General features: G+C 42.6%; 1 protein-coding gene across 2 annotated transcripts in view; it reads left to right on the top strand.

Moving 5' to 3' along the window:
- LOC130296255 (serine/threonine-protein phosphatase 4 regulatory subunit 1-like) overlaps positions 1 to 18,536 on the top strand; it is an 89,487-nt gene that overhangs the window by 63,838 nt on the left and 7,113 nt on the right. The window contains exons 8-16 of one of the 2 annotated variants that reach the window (XM_056547634.1): positions 1,168 to 1,233; positions 3,688 to 3,846; positions 6,412 to 6,578; positions 10,571 to 10,941; positions 13,500 to 13,684; positions 15,073 to 15,153; positions 15,237 to 15,422; positions 15,709 to 15,870; positions 17,040 to 17,140. In XM_056547634.1, the coding sequence (XP_056403609.1) occupies positions 1,168 to 1,233; positions 3,688 to 3,846; positions 6,412 to 6,578; positions 10,571 to 10,941; positions 13,500 to 13,684; positions 15,073 to 15,153; positions 15,237 to 15,422; positions 15,709 to 15,870; positions 17,040 to 17,140 (1,478 nt within the window). Of the gene's footprint in view, positions 1 to 1,167; positions 1,234 to 3,687; positions 3,847 to 6,411; positions 6,579 to 10,567; positions 10,942 to 13,499; positions 13,685 to 15,072; positions 15,154 to 15,236; positions 15,423 to 15,708; positions 15,871 to 17,039; positions 17,141 to 18,536 lie in introns of both variants that reach the window. The other variant, XM_056547633.1, reaches the window with a different exon arrangement.

The raw sequence follows: 18,536 nt of genomic DNA, 5'->3' as shown, positions 1-18,536 counted from the left end.
TCCCATTGTCATCATCCCACACATCCCCTTATCATCCCACACATCCCCCCTTCATCATCCCCTTGTAATCATCCCACACCCCCCCCCCCCTTCATCATCCCCACCCCCCTTCATCATCCCTGCGTCGTTGTCAAGGCAACGTGACTATTCTGAGGCCGGGCCCGAAGCGCTTAGAAGAGGCCTCCCCGGTGAAGATAGCAGCCCGGACCACCTCCTCACCGGACCACCTCCTTACCGGACAGCCCTGCAGGACCGGACCAGCGCCGAGCGGAGGTGAGTACTCAGAACTAAAGGGGGTGAGAGGGGGCTGGATGATGTTGAAGGCCGCAGTGGTCTTCAACCTGCGGACCTCCGGAGGTTTCAAAACTACAACTCCCAGCAAGCCCGGACAGCCGATGGCTGCCCTGGCTTGCTGGGAGTTGTAGTTTTGAAACCTCTGGAAGTCCGCAGGTTGAAGACCACTGCGGGTGGGGGAGTTCACTCGAGTATAAGCCGAGGGGGGTGTTTTCAGCACGAAAAATCGTGCTGAAAAACTCGGCTTATACTCGAGTATATACGGTACATTGATGTCCATTCATCTGAATTGCTGACTGCCATGTAATAGTACCTACTGCAGGGTAATTGCCTGGCTTGGCCACTGCTGCCCCCTGGCAACATCAGCTGTCTTCCAGTGAGTACCAAGGGAGGGACCCAGAGTGATAAGCTGATGTATTTTTATAGGGTTATGAAGTTTTGTTTTTTTCTCTCAGGGTCCACATACACTAAATTATCTTCAATGGAATCGGTGCGAATGTCTGCACCGACGTTAAGTGCCGTCCCCATTGATAGCAATGCAGTTCCGTCCGGATTTCCACCCAAAGACGTGTTCCATTTTTTCGGCAGAATTCACAATTTCTCTTGTGAATTCTCTTCTGGAAATTTTGCAGTGTGCACAAAGCAGCAACATTTTAGTGATTCATCGGGGTCTGAACACTGAGACCCCGACCGATAAAAATTGATAGTTTATAAAGCTTATTAAATATGTATCAAAAAGAAAAGCAAAGTAATGCTCAGCAAAGGTCATTGATCTGTCCTCTCCTAATCATTTCTTCTGTGGATGTCTTTATAAGACGTGAATGTCAGTGTACTCGATAAGCTAAATAATAACACAAAATGTTTTTTTTATAGGTCTGTGCAGCAAATTTTGGAGATGTATGTAATGCAGTTGGTCAGGAAGCTACTGAGAAGTATTTGGTAAGAGAATTAAAATTTGCTAACCTTTTATTGTTTTGACAATGTTACTTTAAAGGGGTACTCTGGTGAAAACCTTTTTTCTTTTAAATCAACTGGTGCCAGAAAGTTAAACATATTTGTAAATTACTTCTATTAAAAAATCTTAATCCTTCCAGTATTTATTAGCTGCTGAGTGCTACAGAGGAAATTCTTTTCTTTTTGGAACACTGATGACATCACGACCACAGTGCTCTCTGCTGACATCTCTGTCCATTTTAGCAACCGTGCATAGCAGATGTATGCTAAGGGCAGCATGGTGGCTCAGTGGTTAGCACTGCTGCCTTGCAGTGCTGGGGCCTTGGGTTCAAATCCCACTAAGGACAACAATAAATAAAGAGTTGTTATTATTATTATAATGACGTGAGCAAAGAGCACTGTGCTCGTGATGTCATCAGAGAGAATTCCAAAAAGAAAAGAATTTCCTCTGTAGTATTCAGCAGCTAATAAGTACAGGAAGGATTAAGATTTTTTAAAAGAAGTAATTTACAAATCTGTTTAACTTTCTGCCACCAGTTGATTTAAAAGAAAAAAGGTTTTCACCGGAGTACCCCTTTAACCCCTAGAGGGCAGAGTTATATATTGTATTTATATTTTTATGTTTGTATTAAGTGAATCATTGCATTTCAGGATGATCACTGATTATCTTTTTTGGGGGGGATGAATGAAGGAGACAGTGGGTAAAAAAAACACCAATCCTGCAATAGTTTTTTTATTCTTGTTTTGTTTCTACAATCACCACCATGCAGAATATAAACAGGGCCTTTTAATAGTTTGGGTTGGTAAGGTTGCACCAATAACCTTAGAAAATACTTTTTGTAATGGGAAAAAGTTTGAGGTTGAGTTGTGTTTTTTGTTTCATTGTCCAGCTGGGAAATGGTGGTTGCTATTGAGGGAGGCTTTATAGGGCTTGGGGTGGGTTCACACCACGTTTTTGCAATACAGTTCTCGTGTACGTTTTCAATTTGAAAACCGTATTCATTGACTCTCCTTTGAAAACCGTATTCCAAATCGTGTATCCGGTTGTGCCCGTTTTGCAATTTGTACGGTTTTGTCTGTTTTCTTTTTCCCATACCCAAAACCGCAGCCTACCACGGTTTTTGGTCCGGGTGAAAAAACGTATAGATTTATTTTTTTTTTTCTTTCTAACATGGGAGTCAATGGGAACCATACAGAAATGTTGCATACGGTTCCATCTTGTTTGCACCATACAGTTTTAGATTTTGCACAGTTTTTTTCTTGGAATTTCAATCAAGTGAAACTTCATTCATAATAGAGTGAAAAGTTAAAATTTTTTATGTTTTTTTCTTAAAAAACTGATGCAACCAGACATAATTTTTAAAATAGTATACGGGTAAAAATTTGTACACACGTTTTGTTACAGTTTTGTCCGGTTTTGAGGAATCTGTTTTTCATCCAAAAACCTGATGCGGTAACTGTATTGCTAAAACGTGATGTGAACCCAGCCTTAAAGGGGCTTTCTAGCTACTTAAAATGTATTCATTATTTCCAGAACAGGGCCTGACTCACTCTGCTGAACACTCTGGCCACCACCTCTCAAGACATACTCATCTCAGCGGTGACTGACGCTCACCGGCTACAATGGTGTCCTGCCTCAGTAAGTGATTGGCTGAGAAGGCTGTCCCTGCTGAGATGAGTACCTCTTAAAAGCTGGGGGCCGGAGGGTTCACCAAGGAGAGTCATGCCCTTTCCTGTGGATACGTTTTTAATAGCTGATAACCCCTTTAACCTGATCCCGGCTATTATGTCAAGATGTTGGTAACCACTAGTGATGGCATGTGTTGGCATGGGTTTAAGTAGATCTTATTTACACAGGAAAGCTCTCCTTAGGGCTTGTTCATGCAGATTGTGTCATGTTTGCAAACCTACAATTCCGGCCATATATCGACTTCAATCCATAAGTGCTAGAATTAACTAACTATAGACCTACAACCAGCACTCAATAAGAATCCAAAAATGTAAATTCAAAAAATGACAAAACTTTATTAAGGAACAATATCAAAAACACAGTATGGGACCCACCCAATTAAAACAACCCACCCTTAAAAATGAACCCCACAAAAGGACAGGGGACAGTTCATCTCTAGACCCTAGCATACATGAAAAAATCACAAGAATAACAAAATCATGGAAAATAATGTGGTCATATGTTATTACCTAAGGTAGTCATGCTGAGTCCTACAAGATCACTGTACCCCCGCCGCCGCCTCAACACGTGTTTTGTATTCTTCCTCAGGAGGTCAATGTCATGTTTGATTTGACCTCTTGTTGGAAGTATTGTTTCCTGGGGTGACGTCCGTCACATAAAGATTCCAAAGCCTGGGGATGAATGTGAACATTTGTTCTAAATAATATCTCTGCTAAATATATAATGTGTATTGATGTCTATCTTTACAGATCCCTAAGTTTCTTGAGCTGTGTTCAGACAGCGCATGGGGAATGCGTAAGGTGTGTGCGGAGTGCTTTATGGCTGTATCCTACACAACATCCAGTGAGGTTAGACGAACCAAACTCTCTCCTCTCTTCATAAACCTGATCAGTGATCCCTGCCGCTGGGTAAGTTGCTCACGGTCGACTTATTGTTAATATTAAATTCTCCTGTATGTCATCATTTATATACAGTAAAGGAAAAACTTTAGAAAAAGAACATTGTGTATCACTGTGTTTTACAGAAAAGGATGTTATTATTGGAAACTACTGCAGGTTAGGACAGTGGAAATTTATACCTTTGCCTGTGTTGGTGGGTTTGGAGGCTGTGGGCGATTCAGTGAGTCAAGGACAATTGTGATAAAACTAATAGTTGGGCGGTTTCAAACTAGCAAAAAACAAATATATTTTTGTGTCTCTTCTGATGACCTGTGGCCAGGCTGGGACCTGCAGCTGTAATATGAGCAAAAGAAGTATTAGTATTATGCTAGTGTTTAACCGGCCTGAGCGTAAGTTGGGTGTAACAATTTTGCTGTAGAAAATTTCTACAAAATTTGTAAGACAAATCTGCACCACATCATGCTGATAAACAGCTTGGCTCAGACAAAATGTTGCATACTAATCCTCTGTGCCAGCTCCTCCGAGGTCTTTCACCAATCTCTGGCTCATGATGACATATATCAGTGTTTCCCAACCAGGGTGCCTCCTGGTGTTGCAAAACTACAACTCCCAGCATGCCCGGACAGCCATGCTGGGAGTTGTAGTTTTTCAACAACTGGAGACACCCTGGTTGGGTAACACTGACATATGACCACCTGACCACTGCAGTAGTCATATATTCACATCCTCACTGGAACCCAGTTAACTGATAATAGATGAGAGACTGGGAAGTAGGGATCGACTGATTATCGTTTTGGCCGATATTATCGGACAATATTCACAATTTTGGACGTTATCGGTATTGGCAATTACCATGCCGATAATGCCCCGCCCGGCCAGAGACCGCCGCTGCCCCATTGCCTCCCCCATCTCCTGTTTTATAATTACCTGTTCCCATGGTCCGCGCTACTTCTGTCTCCTGCGGCATCCTGCGCTATTGCTGTGCGCTGCGCAATGACAAGTGACGTCCTCAATGCGATGTCACCGTCAGTGCGCACAGTGATAGCTCAGGACGCCGCCGGGCGGCGGTGGTGGTTGTTGGACTCAGGAAGACCCCAGGACAGGCAGGGGGAAAGAAGCGGGTGGCGGCTGCGGTCTCTGGCCCCGCAAAAGCCGCTCCAGTTCATTGGTTTAAAGCGCCCGCTTTAAACCATTGTGTTTCTGCAGGGGATTTTATAGCCGATAACTTATTCCGGAATATCTGTATAAATTATCGGCTATTGGCCTGAAAGTTCATAGATTATCGGTATTGGCCCTAAAAAATCAATATCGGTCGATCCCTACTGGGAAGCATTGGCTTGGGCGGGGAAGGGGACTGGTAGTGTACAGGTTTTTTTTTATTTTTTTTTTTTTTTTTTTTTTTTTTTTTTTTTACAGGCTTATCTGCATTTGCAGATTTTTGGTGTGTTTTGATTTAGAAAAAAAATGTTTTCAACCCATTGAACGTGATTGGGAAAATCCATAACAGAAGACGTGCTACTTATTAAATGTAACCTGTGGGTGAGATTTTGAATGTTTCATCCAGTTGCCTGCTGCTGTATTCTGCTCCAGATTGTACCTGTGCACGTATGCAGGTAAAATCTGCAGGATTTCCTCAACATGTGAATTTACCATAGAGCAGTGGCCCTGTAATTTGCCTTTTTAATAGCATTTAATCTTCTACCATAATAAGCAGCATGGCGCAAATTATTTCCCATCCCTCTTTGCTTCAATGGTGGAGCATACAGTATCATTTCATGGACCAACACACCGAGCCTACTTTAAAAGAAGCGAACAGCAGTGGGCACAAGGTCTGGTGGTGTACTGTGACTGTCATGCAGTTTGTTTGTAATGGGAGCACTGTAAAGCTGCTGTGGTCTGTGCTTCTAAATGGCTGGATATTTATAATACTGAAGACAAAGATAAACACTTTAATAGAGATTACTGCTCAGATCGGAGACACTAAAGGCTCACATCACCAAGTGAACTGGAAACCTAATCATTCTGAGCTTTACAAATGTGTTTGGGGAAGGACCTTAGTTTTACTACTATTTCATCAATTAGCGTATAAATACTTTCAAAATGTGTGTGTTTTCTTATTTTGAGGCTAAGGTTGTATGGATGTGTATAATCTTTTTAGTTTGTGTGTTATGTGTATGATGATGAGCGTTCTACATTTTATGTTCATAAGTGTAGAATAATGCAGTCGGCACTCACCATATTCTTCAGCTCTTTATTAACATATACTTACGTATACATATAACAGGACGGGAGACGGTGCATGGAAAGGGGGTGGGGTAATCCCCCCCCCCCTTTCCATGCACCGTCTCCCGTCCTGTTATATGTATACGTAAGTATATGTTAATAAAGACCTGAAGAATATGGTGAGTGCCGACTGCATTATTCTACGCTTATGAAGATTTACCTGTACTTATTTTCGTCTGAGCACCACATTGTTCTCTACCTACCATAGCCGTGATCCAAAGGCAGAATTATATACCTCTATTTGCACTCAGTGCCGGATTTTTCTGTATCGTTCTACATTTTATATTACAGGTACGTCAAACCGCATTTCAGTCTTTGGGACCATTCATCTCCACCTTTGCAAACCCTTCCTCTGCTGGTTTATATGTGAAGGAGGATGGGACGTTGAGCATTAGACCACCTACAGATGATGTATTAACAGACCCTAATGCTGGGGACATTGCACATTGCAGCTCCAGGTGAGACTATGGATAATGGTCAGAAACCCATTGATCTGATATTTAACGTCGCAGAATTTTCATGTCCAAGAGCTCTTGTTTATAGCTCATATTATAATGGCAAGAAAACAGGTTGACTCCAACTCAAGTTGCAGATCAAAAATCGCCTTCTTTATTAAACTTCAGCTACACAGATCACAGGTACATGGCAGGATGTGACACGTTGCCCATTGCATCATATGGTATGGCTGCTACATCGATGACCTCCTATTTATTTGGGGGCCCGATGTAGCGGCCATACAAGGATTTGGTCAATATCTCAAAAATAATTCTTTAGGTTTAATTTTTACGCTCAATCATCGACATCATTTTCGTTTCTTGATCTGAAATGAAATGATAGGGAAACGCACAATGTCATAACTAGAACATATAGAAAAGAGATGGCAGTGAATTCTATTCTTCATGCGGACTCGTGTCATCCCGCTCATGTTATCGATAACATACTTGCGGGCGAGATGATACGTGCTCGCAAAAACTGTTCCAGATTATCCAATTTCAAATTAGAAGCTGATAACGTTGAAAGTCGACTATTGGAGAGGGGTTATCCGGCCTGGAACATTACCAGAGCTCGGGACAGAGGCACTATGGTACATTCAATTATGTCTGAGGACTAGAAGGCAAAAAATACTAATACACTTGCAGCTAATCGGGTTTTTTCTACCCCATATAGTAAGCAATTGAAATCTACATGCGAAATTATAAAGAAATATATGCTGATTATCTTGTCTGGTCCAATATTTGTTCCAGTGTAAACGGGAGGATACAGATGTGTAGCACGCCGTGCATCCACATTGGGACGAAGACTGTCACCTAGTCTATATAGTGACAGATCTCGAACCGGTCCTGTATGGTTAGAACATAAGGGAATTTTTAAATGTGGTCATAACGTGTGCACATGCTGTAAAATCCTGTTGCCGGCTACACAATTCAAATCTTACACCACTCACGAGTTTTTTCCAATTAAACAGTATACAGTGGTCCCTCAAGTTACAATGGTCGTCCCGGAACCAATTAATATTGTATGTTGAAACCATCGTATGTTGAGACCAGAACTCAATGGAAACCCGGTAATTGGTTCTAAAGGCACCAAAATGTCATCCAAAAATAGGAAAAAGTGAGGATTAAAGAAAAATAAGTAGAAAACTAATACAGATAAAGCAAATCCTTACATATAAAAGTGAAAGATCTGCTGGAAGCTGTAAATCACTGTCTATGTCAGTGTTTCCCAAGCATGGAGCCTCCAGCTGTTGCAAAACTACAACTCCCAGCATGCCCGGACAGCCAAAGTCTGTCCGGGCATGCTGGAAGTTGTAGTTTTGCAACAGCTGGGGGCACCCTGCTTGGGAAACACTGGTCTATGTAGAGGACAGGAGCTTCTTCGGGGTCCTGTACAGTACACGCAGTGTCCTAAAAATGTAACATGGAGTCGCCCTATCCTGGTGTCCAAAGGAGCAGGTAACCCTGGTACAGGTAAAGTGTACAGAACATGTAATACCTCCCTGTACTGTAGGGGGCGCTACCAGACATGTCAGTGCATGCACTTCAGTAATACAGGGGTTTTACCAGTGAATGCCCATTCTGATTGGTCAGTTCTTCCGGCCATTGACACGTTTCACAGATCTGGACTGTCCATAGCATTGTATGTTGAGTCTGGTTTCAAGTTACAATGATCCAGAAAAGACCATTGTATGTTGAAACTATTGTATGTTGAGGCCATTGTAAGTTGAGGGATTACTGTATAAATTGTAACACTAAATATGTTATTTATTTGTTCACATGCGAATCGTGTCTGGTGCAATATGTTGGATGTACAACAAATTCATTAAAAACCCGTATCAGGAAACATTTATCGGATGTACCTCACTTCAAAAGTAGAAATGTCTCCAAGGTATCTAAACCTATTGCAGAGTGTCATGGAGGAGATATGTCTACAATGAAAGTGCAGGGAATTGAAAGAGTGTCATGTCCTCGTAGAGGAGGTAATCACAGATGGAAACTTATGGATCGAGAAATTTTTTGCATCCTAAAATTAAACACAAGATGAGACAAGAGGTTATCCTCCACCACAAATTTTTAGGGTAATAGCCTCCTCTTATAATATGGTCTGTATATCAAGCGGTCTACTTTTTTGACCTTATAATTTTGGCCAGTGACTTAGGAAAATCTATGCCGAAAAATATCCAGTCGGCATGATTTTTTTTGGACATATTCTCTATATTATGATGCTGGTTTTCGTCAATACCATATAATGATTCAAGAGTTGAGGTACAGGTGTCGGCACTACCTAGCTTAGGTTGTAGTAAACTTCCAGTGTGCAGTCACGGTACATGGGAGAGACCGATATGAGCTTCTGTGGGGTGCACTCAAAGGGATGATAGTCCGTGCAATATCAAATATAAAGTAGAGGAATGAGGCACTCACCACTGTGGATGTTAGCTTCTTTATTTTCTTAATTCCATGTGCATGCGGTAAAACAGTCAGGTCGGGTGAGGACGCCAACTAGAAGTAGTGACAATATTGTTTCACACCATCCGGTGTGTAGTCTGATGATGCACCAGATGGTGTGAAACAATATTGTCACTACTTCTAGTTGGCGTCCTCACCCGACCTGACTGTTTTACCGCATGCACATGGAATTAAGAAAATAAAGAAGCTAACATCCACAGTGGTGAGTGCCTCATTCCTCTACTTTATATACCATATAATGATTCGTTTTTGCAGTTTTCCTTTTTTGTGTGTGAGAATTTTTGCAGTTCATTCTCTTTTGTGAGTATCTGCAAACGAACATCTGGTTGTCCCATATATTGTTACAATTTTATACATAAATATTGGAATATAGACACCCACCTGTCGCTTGCAGATCTCTAAAATTTTTAAGACATGTCTGTAACACAATTTATGATCTTAATATTTGGATATTAAATCAATATATGTGTTGCGTATTGTATCTGAGTTATTTGAGTTATCCATTGTGGTTAATAAACATATTCTTATGTGTTTTTACATATCTATGTATATACATATTTCTATATCTATGGTCTTGTGAATGGATGTGAGGTGGTTATTCTGACATAATCAGGTTTTCACAACTGTTTTACATTTTTCCCTCCTCTCACCTCCATTTATACGATTCTTGGAGTGTATAATTGGTGTATGAGTAAGGCCAGCACATGGCCGAAATGCGTCACTTCCTGCCATGTACCTGTGATCTGTGTAGCTGAGGTTTAATAAAGAAGGCGATTTTTGATCTGCCACTTGAGCTGGAGTCAACCTGTTTTCTTGCCATTTACCTGGCATGTAGTCCACACCTTTTCCTTGCTCGTTCTTCTTGGCTTATGGGGTGAGCTGAATCTATCTACTCATATTATAATGCACAGCAAAAACAAAAAGAAAAATAGCCAGCACAACTACCTAATACACGGGTGCACGCTGCTGTGGCAAATACAGAGTATACAAAAAAGAAGGCAGCAGCACTCTTGGTCAAAAAATGGAGGCTCTTAGCGCACTTTATGATCAAAACGTGTCCCCCCCCCCCATCCACCACGCGGAGGTGGCCTCATTTCGGATGGGACTCTAACACTCATTTCACTCACCTCTGCTGGGCATATGGCCTCTGACTGGGTGACATGCTGGATCCACTATCAATTTAAAATATTATAATGCTTCAAAGTGCTAGTTTTTTTGAAGTATTATAATATTTTAAATCTTAGCTCCCTTTTGGTGGTGGCAGGACAAATATTCTTTTTGACTGGTTGTTTAATATTATTGGGTTGCATTGGAAGGTGCTGGTTTTCCTTGCTTAGATCCAGCTGGGCAAGGCTTTCTGAAAGCAAATGATCTCTTCTCCAGAAGAATAGCTAGCAAAAGGGGGACATATATATTTTGCATGTATAAAGTTCTGTGTTACATAGTGTTTATATTAATGTTATTTACTCAACACCTGTCTCCAGCAGCGAAAACCCCAACATCTTCACTGAAGCAAATCAGACCAGTCCCAATTCCTCTAAGAAAGATGACTCCAAAGAATATTCCTGTAATAGTGGTCAAGTCACTAGCAGTTCTACAGAAGGTGACAGTCGGAGACCACCAAACAGCCCCTCTGCAGAAGGACGCTCATCTGATGTGTTTAACTCCTTCTTGTACTGGAGAAGTCCATTACCTGACATAAGTGAGGAACTTGATTTATTGCCAGTAGCTGAGTCAAGGCAAGATTCTGATCCGGAATCTGAATCTATCCCAGTCTGCAAATCATTCATGGCTAGTAGTGATATCGAGAAGGTTCTGCAGAGCTTGCAGGGGCACATGGATGATCCAGATGTTCAAGGTAATCTTGATACCAGTTGTATAGAATGTGAGGTCAGTGTCAGCCACCCCTATGCATTCCGATGATATTGTGATATTAATTAATAATTTTCGGTGACACTCTGGTATACCTTGAAAACGTGGCTTGCCTTTTGGCTTTGTTGGGCAGGTTTGGGGTCGTCTTGTGATTGCATGTCAATTGGGCCAATTTAACCTTTTGTTCCCTACAATCTGGCATTCCTGTCTCTTCTCTGAATAGAGGGGGCTTCCTAGGGGTCACTCAATAGACGTATTGGGGATTTCACATCTCTACTGATAGGCACTTCTATTGGCATCCTAACATAGATCTGTTGGTTAAGTTGACATAGGTGAACTTTATGGCTTGGGACACTTTGACCCTGTGATTTTTGGGTAAAATTTATATTTTTAAAATTATGTATATACCAAAGTTAATCTTTCATGCTTGTTCTGTTCTCCTAATCAAAATATGTTTCCTTAACCTGTTAAGGACGCAGGACGTACCTGTACGCCCTGAGCCCGCTCCCCCGTTATAACGTAGGGTCACGAGCTGACCCCACGTCATAGAAGGTCGGTCCCAGCGGCTATCAATGGCCAGAACCCATGGCTAATACCGGACATCACCAATCGCGGTGATGTCCGGTATTAACGCCTTAGACGCGGTGATCAAAGTTCATCACCGCATCTAAAATGAAGAAAAAAAGCTTCCCGGCAGCTCTGTCGGCTGATCGGGATCACTGTGGTAAAACCGCAGTGTCCCGATCAGCTAAGAGGACGCGAGGAGGGTCCCTACCTTCCTCCTCGGCGTCCGATCAGTGATCTATTGCCATGTCTGTAATATAGGCTGGAGTAATGGACCGCCAAGAACACTGATCAATGCTATGCTATGGCATGTAATAGTCGCCTATAGGGGCTATAAATGTGTTTAAAAAAAATAAGTTAATGTGATTTAACCCTTTCCCTAATAAGTTTGAATCATCCCCCTTTTCCCATTTAATAAAAGTATGTAAACATAAATAAATATAAACTTTTGGTATCGCTGCGTGCGTAAATGTTCGAACTATAAGAATATTTAATGTTAATTAAACTGCACGGTCAATGGTGTACACGTAAAAAAATAAATTCTAAAGTCCGAAATTGCGTAGTCCCATCAAAAAAAATGATACCGATAAAAACTTCAGATGACGGCACAAAAAATGAGCCTTCATACCACTCCGTATGCAGAAAAATAAAGGTTATAGGGGTCAGAAGAGGACATTTTTAAACGTACTCATTTTCATGCAAAAAGTAATAATTTTTTTTAAAGTAGTAAACAAAATCAAATCTATATAAGTTGGGTATCATTTTAATCGTATGGACCTACATAATAAATATAAGGTTTCATTTTTACCGAAAAATGTACTGCGTAGAAACAGAAGCCCCTAAAAGTTAAAAAATGGCTTTTTTTTTTTTTCAATTTTGTCCCACAAATAATTTTATTTTGGGTTTTGCCGTAGATTTTTTGGGATAAATGACTGATGTCATTACAAAGTAAAATTGGTATCGCATAACGCAAGCCATCATATGGGTCTGTAGGTGGAAAACTGAAAGTGTTGTGATTTTTAAAAGGTGTAGAGGAAAAATCAAAGTCCTTTAGGGGTTAAAATTGCCCTGTTCTGACCCTTATGTCTTTTTTTTTTTTTTCAGTATATGGGGATGTATCAGAGTAATTTCTTGCGCCATGATCTGTAGTTTCTATCTGTACCATTTTCATTTTGATGGGACTTTTTGATGACTGCTTATGAATTTTTTTCTGATGTTACAAAAAACTTGTATTTCTGGTGTTTGGTTGGGGTGATTAAAATTCGGCGCTCCACAGCCAGCCTGAAAAAGAAGGGTAAATGGACTACCTCCGTTATTTTTACTCAATGGACCCCTGTGATCATACTGCGGGAGTCCGATGCAAATCCCGAACCCACCAGCACCTGACAGTAAGCCTTTACATCCTGTGACATTCATCACAGCACCTAAAGGGTAATGGCAGACATCAACATGATCACTAATGTCCGCCATTGGCGGCAGGACCCCGGCTTGTAAACCTGTCCCGACGTACAGGTACGTCACTGTGCCATAAGTACCAGTGACACAACGATGTACATATAAGTCACGGGTCCTCTTGGGGTATGGTCGATCTACCACAGTTCTCTGTTGTGCGTTAGACAATAGAGAGTTATTAGTGCTGGTGTAAATGTAAAGTGGAGCTTTTTCCTATAGCAACCAATATGTTTTCTCTCTCTTGTTTTTCAGGGATATGTTTGAAAATGAAAGAAGCTATTTGCTTGTTCTGGCAATTACGCCAACTTTTCCTTTTGAACTTAATTCATAAATATCTGCCACCGCTTGGGGACAGCCCTTATACCAGTGTTCCCAACCAGTGCGCCTCCTGCTGTTGCAAAACTAGTTTTGCATTAGCTGAATGCACTTAAGTTGGAAAACACTGCCATATACTTTTGACATGTAGCCAAGATTCTGTTTTAAATAAAAACTGATTTATAACAAAGTTTTTTTTTCCTGCCTCCTTAGCCCAGGTTCAGGTTCTGTCAGCTGCCCTCCGAGCAGCAGAACTGGACACGATAACTCCAGAGGAGACAACAAGTACGCAAGAGAACATCCAGCCCTCCTCAGAGACCCCTAGTAGTGTCTGCACTCAGTGTCCCAGCCCTACACACCAAGAACAAGAGGAGCCCAACCTCACTCCTCAAAGTCCAGTGAGTGCTTCCTCTGAGCATTACAGGTTCTATTATGCAGCATCAGTTTATATCTCAAGCCATGACAGAGCATTGTTGTATGATAGTCCCAGCTATTCCCAATGGGATTTTATCACTAGCAAGGTAAACATCCCCTAGTTATAGGGTAAAGGCATGTCAAATAACAGGTTTTGCTAAATGCCTGTTTTTATTATGTCACAACAATCGTACTTGATGGAGCATAGATTTCTAAAAATAATCTTTACATTGAGGGACTACTTTGAGTCACCTCTCTGCATGAATTTTGAAAGGGGCATGACAAATGTCTTGGATGCACAATTTGTTGCATTTTTCTGAGAAGCAAGAAAAAGGTATTCACACATACAGTGACCCCTCGACCTACAATGGCCCCGACATACGATAATTTGAACATGCGATGGCCTCTCGATGAGCTCCGGTGACGATCACTTACCTGTCCTCGGTGCTCCGGCGCTTCCTCTTCGGGATCCTCTGCATCGTCGGCGCTCTCCATCAACGTCATCACGTCGCTGCACATGCCGTCCCGTCATCCAATAGGAGCGGCGTGCGTAGCGATGTGATGGCGGCGACGGAGTGCGCGGTTGCCGGGGAAGCAGAGGCTTTGCCGGAGCGTCGGGGACGCGGCGACAGTGAAGGACGGTGACATCCCGGGCAGCAGTGACGGTCCGGAGCGGCGGGGACAGGCGAGTACAACATTCTCTAACAGTGGTCTACAACCTGCGGACCTCCAGTTGTGGCAAAACTACAACACCCAGCATGCCCGGACAGCCGTTGGCTGTCCGGGCATGCTGGGTGTTGTAGTTTTGCCACATCTGGAGGTCCGCAGGTTGTAGACCACTGTCCTATACTTTACATTGCACGGATCTCTCAACATACGATGGTTTCAACAAACGATGGTCCGTTTGGAACGGATTACCATCGTATGTTGAGGGACCACTGTATACTGATCCAAATGATGCCAAAAGGACACACACTGTTTGGCATACAATAATAGACTTTAGGCTTATGCCTTACTTTTAGGCCTCTCTTACACTGAGAAATTTCCGAGATTCGGCAAGGTGCTGACAATGAATTTGGTTTACAATTTCCTCATTGTAAGTGAGGCCTTAAGCTCTTGCTTAGGATCGGTTTTGCAGTGAATCCTGACGGGTCTAATTGACTTATAATAAGTCAGGAATTGGAAAAAAAGCAGGAGACTATGCTATTCTGCCCATCCAGAAGCTACAGTAACAAAACACAGCAAAACCGAATGCCAGTCTGTAAATATCTTAAGATTTCTTATGCTTGTATAGAACCAAATATAAATGCCATTTGGGCTCTTGATGTCAAGCAGATATGAGAAAATATAGTCACGGTCTCTTGTGTTCCAGGCATCAGAGGATGAACCATCGCTTCCTATCGTCTCTTCCCAGGAAGAGGAAATTAGTGAAGATGAAAACATCAAGGTCCAGGTTAGTGTTCACACTTCAATACTTTCTTTTCAACCTGTTGGAATAGAAAATAGTTGACTCTGAGTGCTTTTATTTCCCATCAGGATGTTGTTCCACAACCATTGCTAGACCAATATCTCTCCATGACTGATCCAGTTCGTGCCCAGACAGTGGATACAGAAATCACTAAGCACTGTGCTTACAGTCTACCAGGAGTGGCACTAACCCTTGGAAGACAGAACTGGCATTTTCTTAAGGATACCTATGAGACCCTGGCTGCTGATGTTCAGGTATGACCAACAACTGGAAAATGAGATCTGGCAGAGTTTCATCTGTCATAGTTTTCTTGGTGAGATGTGTAGTGTTACCTACTTTCTCTATGGACTTAACTTGTATGTTATTGGGGCAGATAAGTGTATTTCAGTCCATAACAGCCTCTAATAACATCTATGTAGTTTGCATTTACCTAGTAAAATAATTGATCCCTAACAAGTATTGAAACCACATAGCAGAATATTGTTTATACACCAGAACACTAGATACTAGGTAGTAAGTACACCTTACTTGCCTTCTTAGTGGAAGGTACGACGGACGCTGGCGTTTTCTATCCATGAGCTAGCTGTCATCCTGGGAGATAAGCTGACGGCAGCAGATCTTGTTCCCATTTTCAATGGATTCCTGAAAGACCTGGATGAAGTTCGCATTGGTGTCCTGAAGCATCTGTATGATTTCCTAAAGGTAATTTTAACATTATAAAATACAGTGGTCCCTCAACATACGATGGTAATTCGTTCCAAACAAGCCATCGTTTGTCGAATCCAGCGTATGTTGAGGGATTCGTGCAATGGAAAGTATAGGAAGCTGTACTCACCTGTCCCCGCCGCTCGCGATGGTGAACCCGGGCCTCCACTGGGCTCTCCGCTGTCTTCTCCGGTCCTCCGCTGTCTTCTCCGGTCCTCCGCTGTCTTCTCCGGTCCTCCGCTGTCTTCTCCGGTCCTCTGCTGTCTTCTCCGGCCCTCTGCTGTCTTCCGCAAGGCCTTACTGGGCCTGCGTAGCGACGTCATTACGCCGCTGCGTACCCCATTCCTATTGGATGACGTGCGCAGCAGCGTATTGACGTCATCGGAGAGGGCCGAGAAGACATCGAAAGACCAGCGCTGGACCGGGAGGGCACCCCGGAGCATCGTGGAGGGGTAAGTAATACTTACCGCACCACACGGTGAACATTAAGCTGCTATCCGGCAGCAGCTTAAGCATTTTGCGCTGCCGGATAGCACTTAATGCGATGGCCCCGACATAAAAAAGCATCGTATGTCGATTTCATCATATGTCGGGGCCATCGTAGGTCGGGGGGGTCACTGTAACTGAGACCTCTTTGTCCATAGAAACCAGTCAAACTTCATTTATATCTGATTATTTTGTACTTTAAAGGGGTACTCCAGTGAAAAACAATTTTTTTTCGTATCAACTGGCAAATTACTTCTGTTAAAAAATCTTAATCCTTCCAGTACTCATCAGCTGCTGTATGTTCCACAGGAAGTTGAGTTGTTCTTTTCAGTCTGACCATAGTGCTCTCTGCTGACACCTCTGTCCATGTCAGGAACTGTCCAGAGTAAGAGCAAATCCCCATAGCAAACCTATCCTGCTCCGGAAAATTCCTGACATGGACAGCGGTGTCAGCAGAGAGCACTGTGGTCAGACTGAAAAGAACAACTCAACTTCTGTAGCATAAGCAGCTGATAAGTACTGGAAGGATTAAGATTTTTTTATAGAAATAATTTACAAATCTGTTTAACTTTCTGGCACCAGTTGATATGAAAAAAATAGTTTTCCACTGGAGTACCCCTTTAAGGCCAGTAGCATATGATGAGAACATTCACAAACTGTGTACTAATTATTCTCTGCAGCTTCTCCATGCGGACATGAGGAGAGAATATCTATACCAGTTGCAGGAGTTCCTTACTACAGACAATATCAGGAACTGGAGGTTTCGATACGAGTTGGCAGAGTGAGTGTGACACTTTTATTAACACCTTAAGGACGCCCCCTCCTGTTTCATGAAGCGCGCTCAGTTGCTAAGTGCGCTTCATACCAGGTTGGTCGCAGCCGAGACCTGTGGCACAGTGCAAATGAGCCCTTAACCCCTTAAGAACTCAGGGTTTTTCCGTTTTTGCACTTTTGTCTTTTTCTCATTACCTTCTAAACATCATAACTCTTTCAATTTTGCATGTACAGACCTGTATGAGGGCTTGTTTTTTGCACCACCAATTGTACTTTGTAATTACATCAATTATTTCACTACAACATTTACAATGAAACCAGTAAAAAATATTTGTGGGACAAAATTGGAAAAAAAACGCAATTTTGTAAATTTTGGGGGCTTCTACGAAGTGCACTTTTCGGTACAAATGACACCATATATTTATTGTGTAGGTCCATACGGTTACAATGATATCTAATTGATGTAGGTTTTATTTTATTACAAAAAATAATTACCGTATATACTCGAGTATAAGCCGACCCGAATATAAGCCGAGGCCCCTAATTTCACCCCAAAAACCCAGGAAAAGTTATTGACTCGACTATAAGCCTAGGGTGGGAAATACATCATCCCCCCCTGTCATCATCCAGACCCCCGTCATTAACACCCTCATCATCATCACCCTGTCATCATCCCCCCTTCATCATCACCGCCTGTCATCATTACCCTGTCATCATCCCCCCCTTCATCAATCCCCCCCCTTCATCAATCCCCCCCCCTTCATCATCCCCCCCCTTCATCATCCCCCCCTTCATCAACCCCCGAAGTAATGACGTTGCCTTGACAACGACGCACAGGGACGTTCACGTCCCTGTGCGTCGTCGTCAAGGCAACGTCATTATTCCGGGGCCGGGCGCGAAGCGCGGAGAACAGGCCCACCTGGTGAAGATGGACAGCCCGGAACGACTATCCCTCCCCTCCAGACGGTCCTGCAGCACAGATGGCCCGGACCAGCTCACCCGAACGTCCCACCAAGCGGTGGTGAGTACAAAACTAAAGGGGGGAGGGGGGGGCTGGATGACGACGAAGGCCCGGACAGTGGTCTTCAACCTGCGGACCTCCAGATGTTTCAAAACTACAACTCCCAGCATGCCCGGACAGCAGATGGCTGTCCGGGCATGCTGGGAGTTGTAGTTTTGAAACATCTGGAGGTCCGCAGGTTGAAGACCACTGAGGGCGGAGAGTTCACTAGAGTATAAGCCGAGGGGGTGTTTTCAGCACGAAAAATCGTGCTAAAAAACTCTGCTTATACTCGAGTATATACGGTATAACTACATTCACCAAAATTTGTATGTGTAAAATTGTCATCTTCTGACCCCTATAACTTTTATTTTTCCATATACAGGATGTATGAGGGCTAATT

The sequence above is a fragment of the Hyla sarda genome, chromosome 12 (assembly GCF_029499605.1).
Source record: "Hyla sarda isolate aHylSar1 chromosome 12, aHylSar1.hap1, whole genome shotgun sequence".
NCBI lineage: Eukaryota > Metazoa > Chordata > Amphibia > Anura > Hylidae > Hyla > Hyla sarda.
This window is presented reverse-complemented; position numbering and strand designations above follow the sequence as displayed.